The sequence below is a fragment of the Phascolarctos cinereus genome, unplaced genomic scaffold (assembly GCF_003287225.1).
Source record: "Phascolarctos cinereus isolate Bilbo 61053 unplaced genomic scaffold, phaCin_HiC Scaffold_3;HRSCAF=262, whole genome shotgun sequence".
In the NCBI taxonomy this organism is placed as follows: domain Eukaryota; kingdom Metazoa; phylum Chordata; class Mammalia; order Diprotodontia; family Phascolarctidae; genus Phascolarctos; species Phascolarctos cinereus.
In genome coordinates, this window is record NW_027555736.1 from 50,536,980 (window position 1) to 50,564,971 (window position 27,992).

General features: G+C 45.2%; 1 protein-coding gene across 1 annotated transcript in view; it reads left to right on the forward strand.

Moving 5' to 3' along the window:
- CDH23 (cadherin related 23) overlaps positions 1 to 27,992 on the forward strand; it is a 606,235-nt gene that overhangs the window by 471,995 nt on the left and 106,248 nt on the right. The window contains exons 29-37 of the mRNA XM_020994435.2: positions 4,123 to 4,271; positions 10,744 to 10,879; positions 12,129 to 12,517; positions 12,628 to 12,729; positions 13,233 to 13,235; positions 20,046 to 20,195; positions 22,357 to 22,485; positions 24,265 to 24,393; positions 27,130 to 27,357. Coding sequence (XP_020850094.1) covers positions 4,123 to 4,271; positions 10,744 to 10,879; positions 12,129 to 12,517; positions 12,628 to 12,729; positions 13,233 to 13,235; positions 20,046 to 20,195; positions 22,357 to 22,485; positions 24,265 to 24,393; positions 27,130 to 27,357 — 1,415 coding nt within the window. The remainder of the gene's footprint in view (positions 1 to 4,122; positions 4,272 to 10,743; positions 10,880 to 12,128; positions 12,518 to 12,627; positions 12,730 to 13,232; positions 13,236 to 20,045; positions 20,196 to 22,356; positions 22,486 to 24,264; positions 24,394 to 27,129; positions 27,358 to 27,992) is intronic.

Here is a 27,992-nt window from a genome sequence, read left to right on the forward strand (position 1 = left end):
AAACCCTTATTCCTAATGGATAGGAATCATCACTCCCTGGTTTAGAACATTAGTCCCCCTCCCAAAAGGTCTGCACCTTGCCCTGACTCCCTGTAGCCTATAAATAACCATGAAAAGGGGGGAGGGGGTGGAGAGAAAAAAGGACAAACTTTTCAATTTATATATATGTGAGTGTGCATGTATTGTACATGAGGATGGATGGATAGATAGATAGATAGATAGATAGATAGATAGATAGATAGATAGATAGATATAGAGAGGGAGAAGGAGAGGGAGAGGGTAAGAGAGAGAAAGAGAGAATTACAACATTTGCAATTATAAATTGTATCTATGGCACCCTTGCACACAATGCCTGGCACATAGTAGGTATGTTATAAATTCTTTGATTGTTTTCCTTTTAATCTTTCCTGGGTTCTCTGAAGAACTGAAATATTCAGTTTTGCTCCTTGAGCCTGAAAGGGCTCAGTGTTTCGGGGGTCTCTTGAGAACTTTGAAGTATTGGAACCAACATCTAAGTTTTCCAAGTGCCAGGGTCCTACAACCTCTGACTGTCAGGATACAATAACCTTTGACATATGCATACCCAGGAGAATAAAAATATTATGAAGGATACAGCCATCTTTGACCTTATGACCTAAAGTATCATTATGAACAAAGACATTTTGATGATTCCTTAAGTCTGCCACCACCACCCCCCTCATAGATATACAGTAACCTACTATGTGAGATCCAGCCCCCCTAAACCTACATATAATGTAGGAGAACACAAGCCTGGACCCCTAGGGAAGGCCACCCAATTAATTAACTGCCAAAGTTGTTCTGCTTTGCCACACAGAGGTCTCTCCTGGCTCTCTTGCTTTCCTTCCATCTTCAAACCTGCAATATAAGGACCAATTTTAAAAGACCAGTCCAGAAACGTGAGTTAATTCTACTGTTATAGAGTAATTGGAGGAATCAAGTCTGGAGCTCAGGTCAGGATTATTAGTGACAGACAAGTCCTTCCTTCCACAGATTATTCATTCTACCTTTCTGATCATGGTACTATTAGCCCACCTACTCTACCTCCAACCCATCTTCCTCCCTACCCTTTCCTAGGAGGGTGTATGTGATTGGATTTCCTTACATGGGCCTGAAATATACTAGCTCATTACAGCAAGGCATTGACCTCGTTGCTCCATTTTGGCATGCCCTCTGGTTGCCAAGGTCTTGACATCTGCCTGCTAGCCAGCCACCTTTACTTGAAACCCCTAATCCACACAGCTAAGTCATACTATAAAGCATCCATGCCCAGCATTTTTCTCATGGCTTCTCATTCTTGCTTTTCTCTTGAAGAACTTGTCCATGTTGATGGCCCCTTCTGGCCTTCAAGGTCCTGCCAGGAGGGGCAGACTGCCAGCTCCCAAACTTCTTTCTTTAATTTCCCTGCCTGACCAGAGGCTTAAATCTCACAGCCCTGTAGATAATATCCCTGGGTTCTCCCCTTCATGGCAAAGAAGACTCTGATTGGCTGCTATCCCCAACTTCTCTTGACTCCAAGTTATAACTGCTAACAATGGAGTTTGGGGAGGAGTTAGAGCATAAGTTCCCAAAGCGGGTGATACCACCCCCTGAGGGCTCTGGAATGATAGGGAGTGGTAGTAGCCTTGGGTGCAATTGGGGGTCATTGAATAAAAATAAGGAGGGGAAGCATAAGGAATGAAGATAAGAAAAATTTTAAAAAACTGTTTGTACGTGTTTCATCTGTTGTATAACAGAGTTAAAGTCATAGTGATTACATTATTTTCCAGATAAAGACACAAAATTCAAGTTATAGCTGATCAGTGGTCAAGTCCGCTGATAAGTCTTAACAAGCAAGTGTTGGCAAGGCAGCATGTCATGTGTTGTTGGGAAGTCCAGCATGCATCGGCAGGAATACGGGGGTGTAACGACTTGTTTGCAATATGATACTATGTGGTTACATGGCGCAATATTAAGTCATCAAAAATTTCAATGCAGTAAGAAACCCACAAATTTACAATAAATTATTAAATTAAAGATGCTTCATTTTTTTTTCTTTTTTCTTTTTAGGCAATTGGGGCTAAATGACTTGCTAGGGTCACACAGCTAGTGTCAAGTGTTTGTTCTAAGGCCGGATTTGAACTCAGGTCCTCCTGATCCAAGGGCCAGTGCTCTATCCACAAGATGCATCATTTTTAAAAAATATGTTTTATATTTTTGAAATGATGCAAATTTAAAAAAAAAAAAACATTAAAAGGTTGAAAAAAGTAGATTTCCAGGGGGGCACTGAGTAATTTTTTAGAAGGGGGTGGTAGGCCAAATAAGTTTGGCCTCTGAGTTAGAATCTAACCTCTGAGTTAGAACCTTGCCAAGCCGTAGTCAAAGGAGGGGTTTTGTTCCTTCCCCGAGTCCTTGCAGCCCTACGACTATTTCTCAAGAGTCCATGTTGACCATGACCCAAATGGTTCTCCCACCCTTCCATCTTCCAGAGCAGTGGAATGTTTTCCTGATTTTCATCCCTCCTAGAAAGCCTTCTTTTTAGCTGTGACCACCAGCTGGAGGAAACTTATTTTCTGAAAAGGGCACACTTCACTTTCTTGCTTACCGTAGTTGATATAATTTCCCAGAATTGAGTGTAATCTGTGCCCTGGCCCCTGGCCTAATCAAAATCCCGTGGAATAAGTTTCCTATTTCTTATTTCCCTCCCCCAACATACTACCAGGTTAGACTAGGGCTCCCCACGCTACAAACACCAGCCCTGGTAAGCTTAGAATAGCAAAAGTTCCCTCTGACTGGTCTCTCTTTGCCTAGTCTTAGGGTTCCTCTTACTTCCTAGGATTCCTCTCCTATAGTCCCTAGCACAGGCTCACCAGCACAGGCCGGAATGATGAAGATTGCCATATTGGAAATATAGTTCATAGTGAGCTGGGCACTGTCACCTTTAGAGGGAAGCCATCTCTGACTAACTGGAGCCCCAGCTGCACAAGCTTGGGACTCTCCAGCTGCCTCAGGGGCTTGGTGTATTTGGGATGATCCCAAATCCGCCCTCTCATCCTGTCTTCCAGTCAGTCAGATGATCATGTCCAATAGAGCTGCCAATTCTCTAAGCACAGACAATCCCGTTACCTTTACACAGTGCCTCCCTGAAAGCCTATGAGACTGAGCTCTCAACCATAACCCTCCACTCCCAACTCCATGAATCTCACTGGCTGTCCCCATGCCTGGAATGTTCTCCTTCCTCATCTCTGTTTCCTGTCTTCCCACCATCCATAAGAAGTCCCTCCTGACCCCCCTTAATGCCTAAGTCTTCCCTCTGTTAATTACCTCCTATTTATCTTATAAAGTATCTTTTTTTGTACATTATTGTTTGCATGTTGTCTCTCCCATTAGACTGGGAGCTCCTTTAGGGCAGGGACTATTTTTTGCCTTTCTTTGTATCCCCAGAGCTTAGCACAATGCCTGGCACGTAGTAGGCACTTAATAGATTGTTGCTTACTTGTCTTGAATAGTGCAAGTATTGTTATCCCTATTTTACAGATGGAGAAAGTGAGGCTCAGAGTGGGCGAAAGGTTTGCCCAAAGCCATATAGCCCAGAGCGTCAGAGCCAGCTCTCCTAACTTGGGGTCCTGGGCTATATTCCCTGTGCCATATGATAATGGCTGCTATAACTTCCCCAGAACCTTTGTCCCCAAACAAAATCAGAACAGCACATGCTGGAGACATCCTAAGTGCTAAAGGATTCATCCATTGATTCATTCATTCCCCTTCTGGCCTTCCCACCCCATCCCCATGGTCTCAGCCCTTTCTCAAAAGGATCTGCTATTGATATTTTTGTTGATTGGCATGTTTTGTTTTCAAAGAAATTATGGCTATGAAATCAGGAAGACCTGGGTTTGAATCCCACCCTAAGCACTTACTAACTGTGTGACCCTGGGTAAGTCACTCAACTTTCCTCAGTGTCCTCATATGTAAAATCAGGATGAGAAAAGCACCTGCCTCACAACATGATCACAAAGATCAAATAAGAGGATGCAAAAAAAATAAAGTAAAATAAAGGTCTTTGGATTTGAAGGTGTCATGTAAATGCAGCCGCCATTATATTTGCCTCTCTGTGCATCTGTCCAGGTAACCATGGAAACAACTTCCGCATCCACGTCAGCAGTGGACTTCTGATGCGAGGTCCCCGGCCTTTGGACCGAGAACGAAACTCATCCCACGTGCTGGTGGTGGAGGCCTATAATTATGACCTAGGAGCCATGAGGAGCTCTGTCAGGGTAAGACCCCTTCCTCCTCATGACCCCAGTGAGGGGCAGTGTGGCGTAGTGGGTACAACCTTAGACATGGAGGCGGGAAGTTCTTGGGTGCTGTGGGACCCTGGGCAAGTCACTTAAGAACCTCGATTTCTTCTCCAATAAAATAGGATAATAATACCTTTAGAGCCTTCCTTATAGGTCTGTAAAGTACCTTATACACTATTTAAATACTATCCATCCCCAAAATAATACCTGTTATAATTATTTAGAGACTGACTTTTCTGTAAACTTTTTAAGGTTTTCATAATGCTGTATATACATTATCACATTTGAATCTCACAACAACCCCGCAAGGCAAGTACTCCAAATAGTATTATCCCTGTTTTACAGATGAATAAAGAGAGGCACACAGAGGTTAAGTGACTTGCCTAGGGTCATGCTGCTAATCAGTCGCAGAGGCAAGATTCAAACCCATATCTTCCCAATTGCAGAATTCCTAATTCTCTATCCATCATGCCATATTGTCTCTCTAAAATATCACAGAGGTCTTAGTCATCTGTGACATTAATACCAGCCATGCCACGGGAGTAGTGAGAGGTTAAAGTGAGGGATTGTTGGTGTCGTGGCTGCTAAGTGGCGCCATAGGGAACAAGGCCTGGAGTCAGGAAGACCTGCATTCAAATCTGCCCTCAGATACTCACTAGCTATGTGACCCTGGGTAAGTCACTTGACCTCTGCTTGCCTCAGTTTCCTGATCTGTAAAATGGAGATGATAATAATAGCACCTACCTCCCGGGGTTGTTTTGAGGATCAAATGAGAAAATATTTGTAAAGTGCTTAACACAATGACTGGCTCATAGTAAGTACTATCTAAATAGTAGCTATTATTATTATTGTTCTTATTATTAGGGTTTCTCTTTAGGATCAGGCACTCTACTTACTGCCATAGATTCAGCCTTGTCTTCAGCCTTGGATAAATCCCTTTGTTCTATCTTTGCCTCAGTTTCCCCAACAGTGGGAGGAATGCACTGAGCCACTCACAGGGGAGCAGAGGGTGGGAGGATGATAGAAATAATCATCAAAGTAAACCAATAGATGTGAGAGATATCTTTAATGTCCACATAAAATGTATATCCACACCTAAGCTCTTCCAGTCCCCTCCCCAGTTCTTACCTGCCCCTCTTCCCATCAGTCTGAAAGAGACAAAAAATCAGCATCCTTTCCCAACAAGTAGTCCCAAATCATGATCCTGTGAAGCTGAATGGGAGAGAGACTTTAGGCCAGTCCCCTGAGCATGATACTTAACTGAAAGTTTGTACAGTAATAGAGCCCTTCACTGGCCTGGCCCAGGCAGGGCACAAGCCTGGGTGTTTATTGGAAGGAATAAGCCAAGAGGAGGCCACACACCCTTCCTCTGGGTCAAGTGTTGTTAGGTAAATTATAGCCTAGGTCTTCATGCCTTTCCAAGGAAAGCAAGTAGGGATGTGAGCCCTCTATATGATTTAGGACACACTCGTTAGGATTTACAGATTCTCTTTCATTGCTTAATTTTCTGGAATGAGTAGCCTAGGGCAATTCTCCTCCTCTTGGAGATGGAAGGAAGGGAGGGAGGAAGGAAGGAAGGAAGGAAGGAAGGAAGGAAGGAAGGAAGGAAGGAAGGAAGGAAGGAAGGAAAGGAAAGGAGGGAGGGAAGGAGGGGGATGAAGGAGGATGAAAGAAAGAAAGAGAGAGGAGGATGAAAGAAAGTGGAGAATGAAAGGAGAAAAAAGAAGAAGAAAGAAAGAAAAGGAAGAAAAGAGGAAGATGAAAGAAAGAAAAAGGAAGGAAGAGAAGAGGAGGATAAAAAAGAGGAGGATGAAGGAAAAAGAAAGGATAAAAGAAAGAAAAAGAAAGAATGATGAAAAAGAGAAAGAAAAAAGGAAGGAAGAGAGAAAGAAGAGAAAAAAGAAAAGAAAACCAGGAACAAACAGGTCAATACATTTTCATCTGAATGGGTGGTTTCTCTGGGGGCAGGGAAGTGAGTGAGATGATTTCTCAAGGTCTCCTACAAGGTTCCATGAATCTCCAGCCAAACCCCCATTCTTAGGGGAAAAGGAAAGTCAGAAGGGTCAGGAACGTATGCTTCCCCAATCAGAAAAAAAGGCTTCCAGACCCACCCAACACCTACCACATTAGAGCCCCTTCCTCTGGGCTAGGCGGAAAGTGAGTCAAGCCAGAGAGACAGTGAGTGGGAAGAAGATGGGAAAAGATGAGGAGGGGACCCTAAAGGGACTTTTGGCCCATGCTGAACAGGGCAGAATTGGCCCCGTCTTATCGATTTCATCACTGCACTCCCCGGGGCCTGCCTAGTGCCCACATCAACAGCAAGGGGTGGAAATAGTGAGCAGGAACTATGCTCAGACACTGAGCAGAAATCGGGGGGGAGGGTCTGGGGGCAGACTGCTTCTCATTGCCTTCTGCCCACACACCAGCTGAAGTCCTAAGAGAAGTAATTGTCACACCTCAGCCCTGTGTAGCAGCTTCTCCCTGGAGAGAGATGTGCCCAACTGGGTTTTAGGAGGAGGAAACCTGCCAGTGACTTCATCCTTCCCCCACCCAGCCAGATGTTCTAGGAGATGGAGGGGCCATAAACCTTCTCAGAGCCACAGGGAAGCTTCCCTCTGGGTGGTCTCACCTTGGAAGTGGTTACAGGATCCAGGCGACTGATAGTCACATTCTCTCTCTCTCTCTCTCTCTCTCTCTCTCTCTCTCTCTCTCTCTCTCTCTCTCTCTCTCTCTCTCTCTCTTTCTCTGTCTCTCTCTGTTTCTCCCTCTCTCTTCCTCTCTGTCTCTCTCTCTTCCTCTCTGTCTCTCTCTCTTCCTCTCTGTCTCTCTCTCTCTCTGTCTCTCTGTCCCTCTCTCTCTCTGTCTCTCTGTCCCTCTCTCTCTCTGTCTCTCTCTCTGTCTCTCTGTCTCTCCCCCTCTCTCCACCTCTGCCTCTGTCTCTCTCTCTTCTTCTTTCTGTCTCTCTCTCTGTCTGTCCCTCTGTCTGTCTGTTTCTCTCTCTTGTCCTCACCTCAAAACAGACGTATGTGCATCATAATATACAAGGACTTCCTCAAAATGCGTCCATCCTAAACTCATAAACTTAAAGCTGCCAGGGATATTAGAATCATTCTTTTCCAATGTCTTCATTTTACAGATAAGGAAACTGAGGTCCAAGGAATGAAAATGAGTTATTTCTGGTCACACAGGTGGCAAAGTCAAGTTCTGAACTTCTGACTCCAAATCCAGGCCCCTTTGTACTGTGCTGTCTTCCCCAAAAGAGTGACACAGATAGCAGGAATTTCAGGCCCCCTGATGGAGGACTTGGGGGCATGGAGTGCTTCATGGTACCATGTGACCACCTACCTATTCCACATCAGCATCAGGCCAGCTGTGGTGCTTCATCTCTGAAGATGCTGTTTCTGACCTACTGTTAGTGATTGACTTAGGGTTATTTTTTTAAAAGTTAATTAAATTTCTTTAATTAACAAGCATTTATTTTCTCTCCCTCCCATTGAGAAGGAAAAGGAGAAGAAAATTCTTGTAGAAAATACACCTAGTCAAGCAAAACAATTTTTTTAATTAAATTTCTTGGAGCTATTTTCCCCAGCAGTAGGGATGGGTTTGCACCAGACCATCCTCATTCTCTCATGCAGTAACTATCGTGACCCACAACGCATTTCTGAAGTGGGCAGCCAGGGTTAGGGATGCAGCCCAGGAACTGGGAACCAGCTACCTTCAATGGAATCCAACTAGCCTACACAAAGATGGTGCCTACAACCTGAAGCCTATTAACACATGCCCACACCAAGTCACTTCACTTTTCTGGATGTCAGTTTCCACATCTGTCAAACATGGGAGCTGGACCAGCTAATTTCTGAGGTCTCTTCCTAGCTCTCAAGCTCCCTAACACACCTATGAATGTGTGCATACGTATGCACACTCACCTGCTTTAAGCTCCCTGGACAAAAACAAAGTTGAGTCAACATTCAATCTACTGGCTTCTTGTTGCAACTACCTGTTGAATAAGAGGCCTACATGTTTCCTCTGTGCATGTGACACCCCATCTTTTGGAAACCACATGCCCTCTGGCACAATGTCTCTACACGCCTTCCTTTACACCCCAGATAAAGCCAGAGGACTATGAGACTCCATCAGACCTACCTCCCTGCAGCTTTGCCCTTGTTTTACCAACATTGGAGCCCCTGATTTTTTTAGTTTTTTTGTTTTTCCCATAACTGTCAGCTGCCAAGGCCATTTGGAGAGCAGACACAGGAGGGGCCGCCATTGTGATGTATACGTGTTTATTTTCCACTCACCATAAGAGTTCCCGAAATTCCTCCATGCAGGACCCCACCCCTCTTCCCCATCAGAGCATCCCCAGCCAAGTTGTTTGTAGCTATGAAATCAGGTTTCAACCTGGAAAGCAGCTGCATCCTGGCCTGGTTGTTCTCATTTGCATGTGGGGTCTGAGTTCTTGTGGTAAAAAAAAAAAAGGTTCTGATGACACAGCATTCATTGCCTAGGGCAGAGAGGTCCTTGAATCAGGGGAAACTGAGAAAGAGTGCTTCAGAAACAACATTCAGCTTGGCTGTGCCCCCATGCCAGGCATCTGGTACCATCAGCCTTCCTTTTCTTGGGTCCCTCCCTGCTCTAAATTGGATCTTTTATGATATTTGTAGATTATTCGCAGCAGTCCAGCCTCTTCCTCCTCCTCAACCTTACCCCGCTCCATTCATATCCCAGGCCGAGTCAGGAGGTGTGGTGAGGGCTGGACCCAGAGGCTGGTGTGTGTGTGTGTGTGTGTGTGTGTTGTGTGTGTGTGTGTGTGTGTGTGTGTGTAAGAAAGAGAGACAGAGAGACAGAGACAGAGTGTGTGTGTGTGTGTGTGTGTGTGTGTGTGTGTGTGTGAGAGAGAGAGAGAGAGAGAAAGAGAGCCAGAGAGAGAGCCAGAGGCAGAGAGAAAGACAGAGAGACAAACAGAGAAAGACAGACAGAGACAGAGACAGAGAATTCCAAATAAAATACAAAGGATTTCAAAAGATCACAGGATCATAGAATTTAAGGCCAGAAGAGCTCTTACCAGCCAGTTGAGAACTGACCTTTCCTGAAATCTCTACTCTTCAGCGCTGGCCTCGTGTAAGTTGGGGCCAACACCAGCTAAGTAGGCAAATATCTGTTGGGCAAGAGATCTCTGAAGACCCCCCTCCATTCCTCAAAGTCAAGGATGTGCCCTGGCTAAGTCCTTTGGGCCATCCAGGCCCCAGCTCCACTAGAGGCATTCAGTTCATCATCTTCATCCAGGCCAGTCACTGACGTAGAGAATTAGAGAAGGTGCTTAGGCCTCAAGTCTGGCTCTGCCCTGCCTGACCTGGACCACATCAGCTTCTACATGCGTGGGCCTGCTACCAAAATCATCCTCACCTGCTCCCACAGCCTTGTGGGATTGTATAGAGGATGCTGAACAAGGATCTTTCTCTCCCAGGGTGTGAATCTTCTCTGTGCTGACTTGGGGGTGAGGGGACAGGAATTCTTTTAAATGATTAATGATACTGAGGATTATGATGCTGGTTAGCTTTTCCAAGTGTTTTCCCATGAAATCAGCTCATATCATCTATACATGATGGATGCAGATCTCTTTGAGAGAAGCAGGGTGATATATGGCTAGAAAACCAGTGTTGGGAAGTTAGGAAGTCCTGGGTTCGAATCTCACCCCTCACCCATACAGGCTGGGTGACTCTGGCCAAATCGTTGAATCTCTTGCTGGGTGTAGGCCATTCTCTAAGACTCTAAGTTGTGGGGCAGTCACTCATCTGCATTTGTAGAAGGAATGCCCTCACTGGGAGTTCCCTACACCAATTAAGTCATGGGTCTAGTCCAAAAAAAAAAAATCTTTAAAAGGCCCTTGTCTAGGGGCAGGTAGGTGGCATAGTGGATAGAGCACTGGCCCTGGAGTCAGGAGGACCTGAGTTCAATTCTGGCTTCAGACACTTGATACTTACTAGCTGCGTGACCCTGGGCAAGTCACTTAACCCCAATTGCCTCACCAAAAAGAAAAGAAAGAAAGAAAGAAAGAAAAAGGAAAGAAAGAACCTTGGATCTTAATGCATTTTCTTCATTTTACATATACTTCTCCTCTCTCTTCCAGGTGCTAGTATCTTCTCCCCACAACTATCTCTATTTATGTGTGTATATGTATACATATAGTAGGGATGTGTGTGCCTCATTAGAATGTAAGTGTCTTGAGGGCAGGGACCGTTTCATTTTTGTCTTGTATTCTCAGCTTCTGGAATAGTGCCTGGCACTCAGCAGGTGCTTAATAAATGCTTTTGATCAATGGATTGATCTATGAGGAAACTGAGTCCCAAAGAAATTGTTACCTGCCCAACACCCACATGACTGAGACCCAGGTCCCAGCCAACAACTATTCCCTTACAACCCTCCCTTCTGGTCCCCTGTTCCACTCCAGGTTATTGTATATGTTGAAGACGTCAATGATGAGGTCCCAGTGTTCACCCAGCAGCAATATAGCCGCCTGGGGCTACGGGAGACCGCAGGCATTGGGACATCCGTCATCGTTGTCCGGGCTACAGACCGCGACACAGGTGAGTCCTCCCTTTCTCCCCTCCACCAAAGAGAAATCCAGTCCATGTGTGCTCATCCATTGGGAGAGACGCGTCATGAAATGTAATAGGGATAAATATAAAGTTCTACACTTTGGTTCAAAAAACAAACTTCCAAAGTAGAATATGGAAAGCACCTACATAGCTCAGCTACAATTCACATGTTAGTGAACTGAAATCTCAATATGAGCCAACAATGTTACCTGAAAGCCCCAAAAGCTAGTTAGGTAATAATAACAATACCAATACTAATAATGATAAATGATGACGATGATGATGATGATGATGATGATAGCTAGTGTTTATACAGCACTTTAAAACTGACATAACATTTCATAAATATTTTCTCATATGATCCTCCTAACAACAGTGGGAGATAGGTGCTTTATCTCTGCTACTTACAGAAGAGGAAACTGAGGCAAACAAAGATTAAGTGACTTACCCAGGGTCACCCCAGCTAAGAAGTATCTGAGTCTACATTTGAATTCTGTACCTCAACCCTTAATCCTAAAGGTTAAAAGCTTGGCTCATGGAGGAAAGGGCACTTACCCATGAGGTAAAATTCTACCCATTTTCAAGATGAGAAAGCTGAAGTTAAGTGATATGCCCATAGTCATATAGCTAGGGACCATCCAGGGTAAGATTTGAACCCAGTTACTGGCCCCAAGTCCAGCCCTCTTGTTCACTGCACCATGAAGGTGTCACTGCCTTCTCCAAATTAGCATTCACCTACCTGTGAAAAAGTCATACTTCAGATCCCCTGGTTGATGTGAAAGTTCCCAATTGACATTGATTTTAGCAATCAGTAAGATGACATCACTGCAAACTTCCATTTGAGGAAATCTGCAAAGATTTGTAACACTATTCCTGAAAAATCACCCTTCCTCCTCCTGCTCAAAAGCTTTCTTGTTTGAAACTCCATTTAGTTGTGTGAATCTCAGATTCTGCAATGGTTAAAGGCATGGTTGACAGAGGAGCTTAGGTCATAGGTGATCTTAGAACCAATACTATGTGCAACATCTCTCACTTTTCCCTACATTTCATACCAAAATCCAGACCAGAGAGGTTGGGAAGCAGTGCATGCTGGGACACTCCATCTCCATGGGCCCCAGATTAGGTCAGGGGGTGGGGCAGGTGCAAGATTGGACCAACCTGAGTCCAGAGTAGGTTGTTTGGGAAGGGGAAAGATTATTTTGTAAATGAGATACACAAACTTCTGCCCTACTTCCAGGGGACGGTGGGCTGGTGATCTACCGCATCCTGTCGGGCTCAGAGGCGAAGTTTGAGATTGATGAGAGCACAGGTCTCATCATCACCATTGACTATCTGGACTACGAGACCAAGACAAGCTACCTAATGAATGTGTCAGCCACTGACCAGGCGCCCCCGTTCAACCAGGGCTTCTGCAGTGTCTATGTCACTCTCCTCAATGAGCTGGACGAGGCCATACAGTTCTCCAATGCTTCCTATGAGGCAGCCATCATGGAGAACCTGCCCTGGGGCTCTGAGGTGGTGAGGGTACAAGCATTCTCCATTGACAACATCAACCCCATAGTCTACAGATTTGACCCTTACACCAGCCCCCAGGCCCGGGCCCTCTTCAAAATCGATTCAGTCACGGTGAGTTAGAAGCCACGGAAAGGATGGGCATGGAAAGAGTGGTCAGCAAACTAACTGCCTACATGCTCCCTTTGGTCACTCCCTGTCTGAATCCTCCCTTTCCCCAACAGGGTGTGATCACTGTCAAGGGCCTGGTGGACAGGGAGAAAGGAGACTTCTATACCCTGACAGTGGTGGCGGATGACGGAGGGCCCAAAATTGATTCTACTGTGGTAAGTCAATACTCCACCAAGAGTGGTGCAGGGAGCCAGCCTGATTGACAGCTTGTAGCCCAGAGAGCTTTGACGGACCTGGCTGGAGGACAAAGTCTAAATAGGAGAGATGAGGTCAAAGGGATGAGTATCAGTTCAGGTTGGGAGAGTAGATTCCAGGACTGGTCCTGGGGTCTAAGTGGCCTAGAATAGCCTTGTACCTATGATATTCCTGAATCATGCTGTCCTGGGCCTAAGCTACAGCATGGAACACACCCTTCTCAGGGCCCACCTGGACCAGGTTTCTCAAACTCATACTCTGGGAATTAGAACCCGGATGGGGGGAGTGAGGATGATATAAGACAATCAGGGCATCCTTCCCCACTCATCATTATCGAGTCAGATACCCCAAGTTCTTCTACTAAGCCCTCCTCCCATTGACCAGCTAAGTACCAACTAGAAGGACAACTGAATCAATAACCATTGTATTTTTCTCTACTTCTTTCTTGCCAACCCTTCTGCAGAAGGTGAGTAAGAAGATGTTCTGGTTTCTTTTCCCTTTCTATCTTCTGGTCTGTGGGCACTGTCTGCTCCAGCCCCTGCATGACACTTAGCCATGAGCCTTCAGCCAGTCCTCCTTCCTTCCAGAGGACAATTCTAAGCAGAGAACTCAGGAGCTCTCCACCTTTGCCCTGCATGGATGTTCTCTGTTCTGCTCTTTTTTGCCCTTAACCCAGCTCTGCAGAACAGCTCAACAAGTATTGACCATGGTCCTCTCAGGTGCCCAGGCCAATGTGAAGTCCCATCGGGGGTACAAGAGGAAAAGAAATACAGGGGATGTTGCCCCCAAACATTTAGATAAGGCTGACACACAAATTGGAAAGCCATCCATAAGCACTGTTCTTGGCCAAGTGCTTGATTCATTGATAGATAACGTGCTTCGAGGAGATCTCAGTGAAAAGGGAGATCACTTAAGGATCTAATAGTCACAGGAGACTTTTTCATAATTGCAGGACTTGAGAAGCAGGTTGGTACAAAGGGAAAGTTCTGGCTTTGGAGACAGTGGTCCTGGGTTTGAGTCCCAGCTTAGCCATTGGGATTCTCCGCGTAGATTCCCTCTTTACCCTTGGGATCTCTCTGGGTCTTGGTTTTCCCATCTGTGAAATGAGGAGGTTGTATTAGATGGCCCCCCAAGTCCTCCCAGCTCAAAATCTATGATCCTATCACTTCAGTTTGGCTTTGGAGGGAGGGAATGATTTGGATCAAATTGTTAAGGACACTGTAAGAGGGAAGAAGAAGGGAAAGCTTAATCCTAGAAAAAGATGCAATGGCTGACCAGGTAGGCATTAATGCCTGAGTTTGGGAGGAGGGAGAAGGAGAAGAATGGCTATCATTTATATATGGCTTTAAGGTTTGCAATTTATAATTACTACTTCGTTTGATCCTTACAATAATCCTGGGAGTTAGGTGTTATTATTATTCCCATTTTAAAAATGAGATAATATTCGTAAAGCACTTAGCAAAGTTACTGGCATGTAATAGGCACATAATTTACATAACATTTACAGTTAGCTATTACTATTATTTTACATATGGGAAAACTGAGGCTGAGAGGAGTTAAGTGACTTTCTCACAGTCACATAGCTAGCATGAGGTGGGATTCAAATTCAGGTCTTCCTGACTCTACACTTATTTACTAGCCACCTACCTGCCTAGGAGAATCGGGGGGTCTCTCATAGACAATTTTCTGTTATCCGTGTGTGCATCATCCAGGCAGGATTCCCCTATCTACCCAGCATGGGTTTTGGTGGCTTGCTCCCTCCATCCCCCTCCCCCTTCATGGTCAGTTGGTATGCTCTCAGGATGGATAGGCTCATTTTAATATTGGCCTAAGAGAGTCACTGGAAAGGAAAATTTGCTGTGGGAGAAATAATGTATCATGCATTTCAAAAGCCAGATATAGCTATCTTTAGGCTATTTGCATCACTGCCTCCATCAAGAAAATTGAGAATCATCTGCATCTGGTTGCTTGGTAGAGGTTCCAATGCAATTTGTGAAGGGACAGGTTGGCTTTGAGCAGCTGTCATGCCATTTGGTCTGTGACACTGTAAAGAAACTGGTCCCCTGACCCACCCCTTCCTAGTGTTTTCTCCTTCCTGGTGGGACCATAGAGTTAGAGCTGGAATCGACCTTCAAGGTCATCTAGTCCTCATTTCATACCTGAGGAACCAGAGACCCCCAGAGGTTGTATCCTCTCTGAAGTCATACGATACTCGTCTCCACTGAGCCGTATCCCGTGGGCTGCTGCTACAGGCTGGCCTACTTCTGTTCCCACAAGTGCTTGCATGACTCCCCCCAGAGTCTCCTGACCTCGGAATAGATCCCTCCTTGCTTCACCTCAGTATCCCTAAGACAGAGATTGGCCACACATCCTCAACATGCCCAAAACTGAAACCATCCGTCTGCCTCCATCTACCTCTTCTCCTAACTTCCCTCTTTCTGACAATAACATCACCATTCTGCCAGTCAGCTCAGCTTCTTATCTTGGACTCTTCCCCCTCCCACAACATCCTCATTTAATTAGGTGCCAAGTCTCATTGATGCCACCTTGGCAACATCTTCCCCTTTCTCTATACTCACGTCGTCACCATCATCACGGTTCAGGCCCTTCTCATCTCTCACCTGAATTATTGCAGTAGCTTCTGTTATGGTCTCTGCGGTCTCTGCTTTCTCTCTTCTCCATCCCTTCCTCCATACAGCTGCCAATATCGCCTTCCTAAGGTACAGTTTCCATTCTAATGTCACTCTAGTACTCAAAAGCCTTCAGTAGCTCCCTATTGTCTTGAGGATAAATTCTAAATCCTTCAGAAACCTTGTATTTAAGATCCTCCAAGATCTAATTCCACCTTACCTTTCCCTGTTATGTCCCTGTAAGTATTCCTGGCATATTCCAGGCAAACTGGACCATGGCTACTCCCCAAATTAAAGTGTGATCTCCTGCCTCCCTGAATTTATTTCCTCCTCATCTCTCTGCCTTTTGGAATACTTTAAGGGTCAGCTCAGGCACCATCAATGTTCTTCATATAGCTTTTGCTGATCTCCCCTCCCTGAAAATGTTTTCTCCCCCACATTTTCTTAGAGGTGAGGGGGAGCCCCTGGAGTTTACTGAACAGGGAAATGACATGGTCAGATCTGCACTTTAGAAAAATCCCTTTGATAGCTGAGTTGCCAGAAGCTTGTGGTGGGGAGATCAACTAGTGGACTACTGTAATAATGGTGGTGAGGGGAGGGAGCGCCCCAGGGTGGTGGCAGTATTAAAGGAGAGAAAGGGGTGTATTCTGGAAGTGTCATAAAGGTGAAATAGACAGTCCTTAGCTAAAGTAAAGGGGAGTTTGGAAGGAAGGGTTACTTTGGGGGAAAACATAATGAGTTCAGTTTTAGACATGTTGAGTTAAAGATGCCTATAGGTCATATAGTTTGAAATGTCTAAAAAGCAGTTGGAGTTATGAGACTGGAGTTTAGGAGAGATTTAGGACTGGATATATAGATCTGAGAATCATCAGTCTAGAGAAGATCATTGAATCCATGGGAGCTGATGGGACCACCTAGTAATATAGCCTAGAAGAAGAGAAGAGGGTCTGTGGGAGGCCCACAATTAGTGGACATGGCAAAAAGACCGGAAGGAGTGGTCAGATAGGTATGAAAAGAACCAGGAGAGAGCAAGGGTCATGAAAACCTAAGGAAAACATCAAGGGAAAGATGGTGGTCGGGGGCAGGTGGGTGGCACCATGGATAGAGCACTGGCCCTGAAGTCAGGAGGACCTGAGTTCAAATCCAGCCTCAGACCAAACACTTGACACTTACTAGTTGTGTGACCCTGGGCAAGTCACTTAACCCCAATTGCCTAAAGAAAAAAAAAAAGATGGTGGTCAATGTGCCAAAGGCTTCAGAGGAGGCAAGGAGGATAAGGATTGAGAAAAGGGCATTAGATTTGGCCATCAAGAGAGTGTTAGGGACTTTGGAAAGAGCAGTTTCAATTGAATGATGAGGTTGGAAGCCAGACCACAGAGAGATAAGAAGAGTGTGAGAGGAAAGGAAGTAGCGGCACCCATCATAGACAGCCTTCTCAGGGAGCTAGCTACAGATGGAAGGAGAGCTATGAGACAACAGCTACTGGGGACAGATGGCTCAGATGAGGGTTTTTGAGGATGGGGAGACAAGGGCAAGTTTGTAGGCAGCCAGTAGACTGGATGACAGGGGAACAATCTGCTGGAGAAGAGGGGATAAAATGGGATCACTTGCACATTTAAAGAGGCTTGCCTTGGTAAGGAGAAGGGCCACCCCATTACATGAGACAGAGGTGAAGGAGCAGACAGTGGCAGAACAGAGCTGGGTGACGCAAGATGAGGAAGAGGGGAGAAGAGACAGCTCCCTGCAATTTTTTTTCGGTAAAATATGAAACAAGATTCTCATCTGAGATGGTGGGGGAAAGGAACTATGGGGGGGGGGGAGATTTGGAAGATCCACTGTGGAGAGTTAGCAAGTGACCCAATGTTGTACTCAAGGAAAATGGCCCATTACCCATTTTCAACTAATTGGAAATGGGGACCCAGGCCAAGGAAGATCTCCCTTCAGACATCAATTGCCAAGGGAACATGTTCCTATTTTCACTCTCTTTTCTCAATAACTAGTTGTTGAACTCAGTGTAATTTCCTTCAGAACAAAGACTACTTTTTTGGTCTTTGTCGCTTTGTAAGTGCTGCAAATAGCAGGCACTTCATAACTGTTTGTTGACTGACTGCTGAAGAACTGCAAACAACATCAGCCCCCTGGGGCAGAGTCCCAGTTAGCCCAGCCTAGTTATTATGATGGTAACCAAGCCCGTTGTTTTTCTTACAGACCCAGGGACAGGGGATTGCAAGGTCTGCCGTGGTTGCCTATGGCAGTACATAACCACTCTCACGTTAGCTAAGCCTCTACCCTATTGCTTACGTTGAAGTGACAGTACATTAACAAAGACGTTCTTCTTGTCTCTTTTTTCCTAGTCACTGATTCCTTTCCAGGACACACAGTCCATCCCCTGATCTCTGTTCTCCGCTTTCCCATAGCAGAACCTCAGGCAGGGGTACTGCCTTAAATATACCAACTCTTTCATCCCTCCACCCCCAAACTCTCTCTAACATGTGGGGGGAGTGTGGGCAGGGGCCTTTTAAAGGTGACACAGTTTCCTCTGCTGATTCTCAGATCAGGAACCTGAAACCACAACTCATCTCTACCTTTCTGCCCTCCCCAGAAGCCTCTTCTTCACCCGCCCTGTCCCTGAGATGCAGGGCCACAGTGGACAGACTCAAATGCAAAAGTTCTCTAACGACAGCCATGGGATTTGTCAGCCCTGAGCATCTTCCCACCTCAAGATGTTGGAAAGGGGAAACAGGGTGCCTCTGCCTGCATGACATTACCACAGAAAGGTCAACCACATTCCTGGCTGCTCTTTCTCTGATTCTCTGCTCTTCTCGCCCCTGCGTTGGTTAGCTTCCCCTCTCAGAGGCCTGGCTGTCCTCGTTACTAACGATGTGCCTGCTCCTTCCTAAAGTCTCAGCCCCCTCACCATGGCCAAGGTCAAAGGACCCCAGTCTTCACACTGCTCTCTGCAGCTTTGGCCAGTAGACAATCGTGAAAAATGAGCATAGATAGGAACAGATCCTGAAATAAGTGTAGCCTGCCTTTTGCTGCACGCTCAGAGGAATGGCCACAGAAGCCTTGGTGCACCCAGGACCCCTCCTTCTAACTGGTCAAACTGCCTAAAATGTCTTGTGTTCCAATGACTTTTTCCTTAATCTGAGACAGAGTTAGAGTTCTCAGGTGCCATGACATTAAACAAAAAATTAAGTAAAACTGTTTGAATATCATTTCATTAGAGTGAAATAGGGAAATGGGATGTTTAAGCCTTAGTTTTCTCATCTGTAAAATTATCTCTGAGGCTCACTCCAGCTCTAAAATACTATAGCTAGTTGGGGGGCATGAGCAAGTGGAATAGTTTGGCCATGAAGAAATGGAATAGCTTATCTGAGAAGGGAGGATTATGAGATGGTTTTAGGTCCTTCTAGGAAGATTCTCTCTCTTTCTCTCTGTCTCTGTCTCTGTCTCTGTCTCTGTCTCTGTCTCTCTCTCTCTCTCTCTCTCTGCATTTGTCTGTCTGTCTCTGTCTCTCTGTCTCTGTCTCTGTCTCTCTTTTTCTCTCTCACACACACACACATATTTCAAGTCCTGAGCTTTCAGCATTAGATAATGTCAAAGCCACATCCAAGATCCTTGGGGGGAGCACAAAGACCAAGCCCTTCCTTTACATGCTTCCTGTAAGACAAGAGGGGGCAGGGAAGAAGGGTCAAAGACGGGGAGGGGTTCAGGATCATTAATTTCTCTCCCATCACTGAAAGGTTGGGATCATGGAGAATGAAGTTAGGCCTAAAGAGGGAAGGAAAACAATTACAAATGAACAGAGGGGGAAAAAAACCACATTTCCACTAAACTAAAGAAAAGTACAGATACTCACATAATCTGTAGGAAGCCATGCAAACCCCACAGTGCATGGATCAGGAAAAGAGGCTAGAAGCTAAAGGTTTAGTTAGCCCTTCTCCCCTGCCAATCTTTAGGGACCAGTCCCCAGCAAATCACAGAGCTGCATAAAACGGGAGACAGCCAGGGCAAGGAATACCCTGTGTGGGGTGTGTGTGTGTGTGTGTGTGTGTGTGTGTGTGTGTGTGTGTGTGTGTGTGTGTGTATGTGAATATGGGTAGCATGAGGAACACACCCTGGAAACACTATTCAGCATATTCAGCCACTTCACAAGAAGGCCAGAGCTGTTGACTCAAAATAATTGTGTGAATTTGCATGTACTTTGCATGTTCCTCATGTTACATCGATAAGTTACATTGACAAGCATGGAAACCCTCTATTCTTTCCCCTGCACCAGATTGCTCAGCCTCCTCCTACTCTACACTCCAACCCTTACTCTGCAAAGATAAGTCTGGGTCCATTCTGTGAAAACACCAGGTTGAGTTGAAAGTAGTAGAGCCTAGGTAGATGACCTCTGCTCCACCCCAGGCCACGCCCATCTTCCAGCCTGTGAGGTTTTGTCACTTAATTCCCCAAGATGGACTTAGATTTCAACCCACATCAGTCAGGACATCAGTGTTGTGCTCCCTGACGAGTGTGAAACTAGGAGAACATGGAGGTCTTGCCTCACCTCAAGGCCTTTAGCAGCCCATTTTCTGGCTGAGAATGGCCTAAGGCAGAAAGAACAGGGCCCTCTGACCACATCCCTCCACGCTTCCCAGGTCTACATCACGGTGTTGGACGAGAATGACAACAGCCCTCAGTTTGACCCAACCTCTGACTCGGCTGTCAGCGTGCCTGAGGACTACACCGTGGGACGACGGGTAGCAGTGGTCACAGCTCAGGATGCTGATATAGGGAGCAACGGACAGGTAGGGGGCACACCACACTACCCAAAGTTCCTCCTGAGGCCTCCCCAGTGTGAAGTACAGCATGGATGACTCAGCTGGAGGGGAGGGAGGTCGTAGGTTCATAAGCACAGTTAACCCAAACTGAGCCTTGAGCTAAAAACAGAGCAGGGCAGATGGAGTCTTCATTCAAGCTCTTAGATGGAGAGTTGGACCAGGCAAGGTGGAAAGTGGGGTCCAGCCTCCCAAGGAGGGAGTCATGGACACCAGCTGGCCCCTCCTCAGGGTTTGCATCCTGAGTGTGGTACCCTTCTTGAGCTGTCAATCAAATAATCACAGTGAGCACATTTGCACACATTATGTGTACATCGTGGGAGGCACATGCTTACTCACAACCCCATAGCTCCCAAATCATCCGAGCAAATTCAAACCAACAGTTATCTAGAATGTTTCTAGCACATAGCTAGGCACTGTGGGTATTCTTTTTGTCCAGATCTGTGTTTTCATCATTTGGGAACTCCCAGGCTAAAACCTGCCTCCACCAATGAAGATCCCCAACTTGTCAATAACTTAGCATCTCAGAAGCAGTGAGATGTTGACTGACTTGCCCACCATGACACAATGTCAGAGGCAGGTGCTGAAGCCAAGTCTTTCTGACTGTGATTCACTATTCAGTAAGCCATGCTGCCCTAGTGATATAAAGATAAAAGCAACCCAGTGCTGACCCTCAAGAAGATTACAATCATGGTGGGCGCACAATGCTATTCATCCCCAAGCACCAGACCCAGTACCTAATCCAGCCAGAGTCAGAGTCAGAGGACTTGTGTTCAGACCCAGCCGTCATACCTCATACTGCTTGTGTGACCTTGGCTAGGCAAATCATTTCCTCTCTCTGGGCCTCCTCATCTGTAAAATGAGGAAACAACCTGTGATCACATTAACCCCTTTGAGCTCTTTGAAAGTAAGTCTATTTTTAAAAAAATGAAATAAAAGGGGCTGCGAGGTGGCACAGTGGATAGAGCACCAGCCCTGAAGTCAGGAGTGCCTGAGTTCAAATCCGGCCTCAGACCAAACACTTGACACTTACTGGCTGTGTGACCCTGGGCAAGTCACTTAACCCCAATTGCCTAAAAAAAGAAAGAAGAAAGAAAGAAAGAAAGAAAGAAAGAAAGAAAGAAAGAAAGAAAGAAAGAAAGAAAGAAAGAAAGAAAGAAAAAGAAAAAATGCAATAAAATAAAAAGAAAGAAAGTCTGTCATTTTATATAATTTATGTTCCTCCATGGAGCTCTATGCTGGGAAAATCATGATGACACATCAGAGAAACTGGGACTTGGATGCAAGTCCTGTGTTCCCTACAGACTGGAAGCTCCCTGAGGGTAGGACTCTCTTTTGCCTTTCTTTGTGTGCCCAGCCCTTGGCATAGTGCCCACGGCATAGGAAACACTCGATTGACTGACTGGCTGCACGTGGGCAAGGCCGTGTCGTCCCCTGCACTTATCCATCAAACAACCAAACAGCTAGTAAGCATTTTTTAAGTCCAGGTCCTGTGCCAGGCACTGTGGTTGGCACCAAAGTGCAAACAGAAAGTGAGACTGTCCCTGCCCTCAGAGAGTTTATGTTTTTTGATCAGGTGTGAGGCCACAACATGTCCACAGAGAAGTTAATTTGAGACAAACAATCGCACCATAAGAGTGACATATGCCTTTTGGAGTGGATTGAAACATTTGAGGGTATACCTAATAAACTACTTTCATCAAACTTTCTTTGCAAGTGAGTGCTTGCAAAAAAAAAATGGTCCACACTTCTCCAGAGAGTAAGCTTGGATAAGGTTCTAACATCTGGACCATCCTGCTTCAGATACAAGAGAGTAAGGGCAGAATGGCGACTTTTACTTAGATGGGCTTGAGCCATCTGCTCAAGACAGCTGGTTGTTAAATTTTCAATGTGAGCATTTACACCTCAGAAATCAGCAAACAGATACAAGTCACTGTTTGCTTTGATGTTCTGTTGATTGTCTAGACTTAATAAAATTTTAATAGTGCAGATTAAACTTTAAAGTATATCATGTTTACATTTCTTTTCAGAGAGCTGGTTGTTAAACATTTATCAGCACACACCCCTGCCTCCACTGTTCTCTCACCTTCCCAACTCTCCTTCTCAATATCACCTCTTCTTCCCCTGGCAGGTGTCTTTCCACCTGGCCTCAGGAAACACTGGTGGGGCCTTTGAAATTCTCACCACCAATGACTCCATTGGTGAGGTGTTTGTGGCCAGGCCCCTGGACAGAGAAGAATTGGATCATTATATTCTCAAGGTAAGTAGGCCCTGCCCATCTCACCTGAGATGCTCTAGAACCCTGAGAGGTCTGACTCAGTGGAGCAAAGCTTGGAGAGCTTTGATGATGGCCACACACTCCATTCCATGAAGGTACCTTTGAATCTGGAGTCAAATCTGGGTCAAAGTCTCAACTCTGCCATTTAATTCCAATATGACCTTAGGTAAATCACTTAACCCTGTAACCCTCCTTATCTACAAAATGTCGGCATTGGACCAGATGGCCTCTTTGGTTCCCCCTAGCTCTAAATCTGTGATCCTATAATCTACTCTCCCTACCAATTTGGGTTCTTTCCCATTGGTCAATACACCTAGGTCAGTATGGGGTTCACAAGGTAAGAAGTACACAAATGAGCCATTTGTCTGTAATTTGGCAACACAATGAATTTCTGGAAGGATCTAGAAGTACATGTCAGAATCTAGGTCTTTGACCAAGTCACTCTTCATTATCATTCCATGGGAGGAGAGCGAGAAGGGATGGATAGAGCAGTCTTGTGTCCAGAGTAGGAAATGACTAAGGTTTCTATAGGGGCTGTCTTGACAGCCAAAGGTGGTTTGAGGAGGCTGGAGGTACTTAGCTTCAGTCACTAACTGTCACTAACTCACTACATGCCTCAGTTTCCCCATCTGAAAACTGAGGAAAATAATACCTACCCTACCTACAGGAGTGGTGCAAGAATCAAATGGGATGAAGTATGGGAACATATCTTGGAAAATTAATCAACTTTTTTTTCTGGGTTTTTTCTTTGTAACAAGAGACAATTTGGCAGGGAAGGAAGTGGGTTCAGGGAAAGGCAGATTAGGAAATGATGATGATTGAAGATTCATAAAGACTTTTTTGCATCACACTAACATTTTTCAAAAAGAAAGGAAGTTAAAGGATGTAGATAAAAAGTGACCTAGAACCTAAAATTTCAGAGTCATTTGTGACTAAAAAGAGTAAAGTGACTTGATTATGGTCACATAGCTAGTTAAGTATCCAAGGCAGGTTTTGAACTTGGGTCTTTCTGATTCCAAGACCAAAGTGCTATCCACTAGGCAACACGGCCTCTTATTTTAAGAAGGTATACTTGATAAACAAATTCAAATTGCCCATTGTTGCTATCTTGTAGCTTGGGTGGGGCCTGGGGAGCCCTGGCAGAGTGCTGTCCAAGACAGAGCCAGCTGGACACCTGCTCCAAGAAAAAATATCCTGCCTCTCCTGGGCACTGGCCACTACATCCAGCTTAGGGTCAGTCTCCTCCGGTGCCACACAGAAAAGACTTCTCAGAAGCTCTGGCTCTGTCAGCCAGCTACAGTAAATCCATTAAAGACAGGAACCAGAGGCAGGGTCCTTGGTCTAAGGTCAAGCTCAGGAACTGGAATTTAGGAGCCAGACAAGGGCAGGGTGGGGAGGGGTGGGGAGAGAAAGAGAGACAGAGAGAGAGCTACAAATGTGTTCTAAGCCAGGGTCAGAACCAGGAGACAAGCAAGCTAGAGTCAGAGTCAAAGTCAGAACCACAAGTCTGAGCAAGGGTCACAGCCACCAGGTAGGTTGGAAGGTAGACAGGTGCAAACCAACATTATTCTCGGTTTTCCCTTACCAGTTGAAATCATGGTCCAGGCCAGCCTAGGAGGCCAACGTGAGTCAGTAGGTTCCAAGTTTCCTTCCTGGCAGCCAATCTTTGTCACTGTTAGACTCCAAAGCCATAATCTGTTCTTCCTCCTGTGATTCCATGATTACCACCCTTTTCTGCTTTCTTCTCTCCCTCCCCCATAGATTGTAGCCATTGATGGTGGCTCCCCTGCTAGAAAGAAAGACCGTATCTTGCGGGTCACTATTCTAGATGTCAACGATAATCCTCCCATCATTGAGAGTCCATTTGGGTACAACGTCAGTGTGAATGAGGTGAGCTCAACCTTCTAACACTCACACTACTGTCCTATGTGGTCAAGAAGGATTCCTGCTTCATTCCACAACCACTTCCTTCTGTGACCTGAGTGCCTACAAGGGCCCATTTAATCATTCATTCCACAAATATTTGTCGAGTCTCAACAGCGTCTTAAGTATCCCCAACAACATTCATTCATTCAGGTTAATGGATCAATCAATCAATCAACAAACATTTATTAAGCACTTACTATGACTTAGGCACTGTCCTAGGATCTAGAGATGTGAGTCCATGTCTGTGAGGATTGGCTGGAGGAACTGGGGATGTTTTGCCAAGAAAAAAAGAAGACTCGGGGGGGGGAGGAGATATGACAGTCAAACTCCAGTATCTAAGAGCTGACATTTGAAAGAGAGATTAAACCTATTCTAATTAGTCCTAGAGGGCAGAACCAGGAGCCGTGGGTGAAATTTGCAAAGAGGTCAACTTGGGCTTGATGTCAAGAAGAACTTCCTAACACTTAGAACTGGCCAAGATTAGAATGAGGCAACATGAGAGATGGCAAGTTCCTTCTCCCTGGATGTTTTCAAACAAATGCTAGGTGACTCCATGATTGGGAATGGTATAGAGGGTTTTACCAGAGTACCACTGAGGTCCCTTCCAACTCTCAAATCCTGTGAAGTATTTGAAGTGCCTACCGTGCCCAAGCCTTTATCAGAAGCTCTGAGTATCGAACAGGAATAGAAAATATGGTTGCTACACTCTACGAGTTTATAATTTCTTTGGGAAATCATTGGATTTCATGAAGGCTTCCCCAACTCATCAGGTTCAAACCTGCACTCATAGTTCCCCCACAAATCCATACTTCTACCAGACTTCCCAGAAAACCTTCCCTGATCACCATTAAGGACACCAATATCCTTCCAGTCCTCTAGATTTGCAACTTGGGTATCATCCTCCATGACTTACCCTCCTTCACCACACATATCCAATTGGTTATTGTATCTTGTTGTCTTGTATCTCAACAGCATCTCCACTCTCACAGCCACCAGCCAAGTTCAAGAACTTGTCACCCTTCTCACCTCTTGAACTATGACAATAGCTTCCTTTTGGGTCTCCCTGCCTCTAGTCCCTCCTTACTCTAATCCATCCCCCACACTCCTATTAAAATGATCTTCTTAAAAAGCAAGTGTGATACTATCACCACTCCCCACACTCAACAAATTCTAATGGCTCCGCTCTTGTCAGTAGGATCAAAGACAAACTCCTCTGATTGGCATTTAAAGCTCTTCACAGCACTTTACTCCCTTATGCTCCAGCTCTACTGGCCTACTCACTGTCTCACCTACAAATTGGGGGACTTAGATTTTCCATCTCCATGCCTCTGCACTTTCTGTGACTCATGACTATGCTCCCTTCTCATCTCTGCCCTGTCTAATCTCTGGTTTTCTTCAAAATTCAGCTCAAGCCTCACCTTCTTCATGAAGACTCCTCTGATTCCCCCACACCTTTAAAGAACTCTCTCCTCAAACTACCTTGTATTCATTTTCTATATGTTTTATACATACTCATGTATACATATTGTCTCCCCCAATAGAATACAAGTTCCTTGAGGGCTGGGACTATTTCATTTTTGTCTTTGTGTCTCTAGCACTTAGCACAGGTCCTGGCATGTGATAGAAACTTAATAATTGCTTGTTAATTGATTGATTGATGACTCACACACATGAAAGAATAGATAATAATAGAAAGCATTATAGAGTAAGTGCTAATGAAGGCTATAGAAGAGTGGGTCCCAATGTGTAGGATATGTTAAGATCAGATTATAGAGGGTCTTAAATGCCAGGCTGTGGATCCCTCTTCACCTATAGCTCCTTCCCAAACCCTACTAGAATTATAAATCTTCCTGAAATAGAAGGGATCTTGAATACTGAGCATCTTTCCCTCTTTTTTAAAATTTCTTATTGATGTTTTTTTTTTAATATTATCATTTCCCAATGATTGCCTCCATCATCACTAGTAACAGAACCAATGACTAAGTATAGCTTAGAGAAACAAGCCAATACATTGGCCACGTCCGAAAATGTGTGCCTTGTTCCCCTCCTATGGTCCACCACCTTTCTGCCAAGAGCCAGGAGCTCCATTTCACTGTCAGCCCTCTGAAGTCATAGTTGGTCCCTTCATGGATCAGAGTACTCAAGTCTTTCAATGTTGTTTTTCCATATGGTGATATGATAATCATTTTCTTGGTTTCATTTACTTTGCTCTGCATCAGTTTATTTAAGTCTTCCCCAGTTTCTCTGAATTCCTTATACTCATGGCTCTTCTGGTACAAAAATATTCTATTATTTTCATATACCACAATTTGTTTGGCCATACTCCCTTTCTTTTCCTCCTGTCAATTCCCAAGGCCTGAGAAAGAGAGCCCTATTCCATCTCCTACAAAACAGATATACCCAGATAGCCAGTATCCAAAGAAATGGTTTCTCATGCAATCCCAAGAATGAGTCAGTCCCAACTAATGTATTGTTGGGCCCCATGCCAAATTAAGCATTATCTAAGAACTCCATCTCTTTGAATAACTCTGAGCAATGATAAGGGAGAGATAGTCCATAGACCCAAAAGTTATGGAGGTTACTGCATATTGAGATCACACAGCTCTCAAAACCAGGTCCTTGGTCTTGGCAGGAGCACCAACACATTGATGCCATCACCTTGGATCTGGAGTAACCTCCTTCTCCCTCTCTCTTTCACAGAACGTGGGTGGGGGCACTGCTGTTGTTCAGGTGATAGCCACTGACAGGGACATTGGAATCAATAGTGTCCTGTCCTACTACATCACCGGGGGAAATGAGGATATGACCTTCCGAATGGACCGGGTCACTGGAGAGATCGCCACCCGGCCCTCTCCACCAGATCGAGAACGCCAAAGCTTCTACCACTTGGTGGTCACCGTGGAGGATGAAGGCACTCCGACTCTCTCGGTAAGTGATGGGGCTGCAGAGAAAAGGAGGGAGGGTGAAAGGAAGTGGGATGCTTTGTGGCCATGGGGAACAGGAATTCTCTCAAACTGGTAAGACTACTGAAGGCAGAGCTTCAGTGAGTGGAAACTAGACGCTGTTGTGTGGGTGCATTTACTAATATTTCTCATTTTCCTTCAATAAACATCTGTTTAGTGTCTCCTGCTTAGTGCAAAGGGAGACAATGCTGAATACTGAAGCACTGAGTCATTTCTCCTGGTCCTAGCAGTCTCTCCCAATAGGGGTTCTATCTCTCTTCTCACCAGTGACTTGTTGGCTCTGACGTATGCTTGGAGTTCTCACCCAAGTAGATCCTGGAGGAGTTGGGGGCTCAGAAAAAGATCATGAGACCCAAATAGAGAATGAGCTTTCAAGGTCATCTATTCTAACTCCTTCATTTTACAGAAAGGGAAACTGAGGTCCACAGAAGTAATGCAACTTGTCCTAGAACACAAAGGCAGGGAAGGGAGGGTCATATGGGTAGGGGGACTGTACCCTACAAGATCATGAAATGATCTCTCTAGGGCTGGAAGGAACCTCAGAATCATCTAGATTATACTAGAATAATCTAGTACAAGTGCGTCAAACTCAAATAGAAA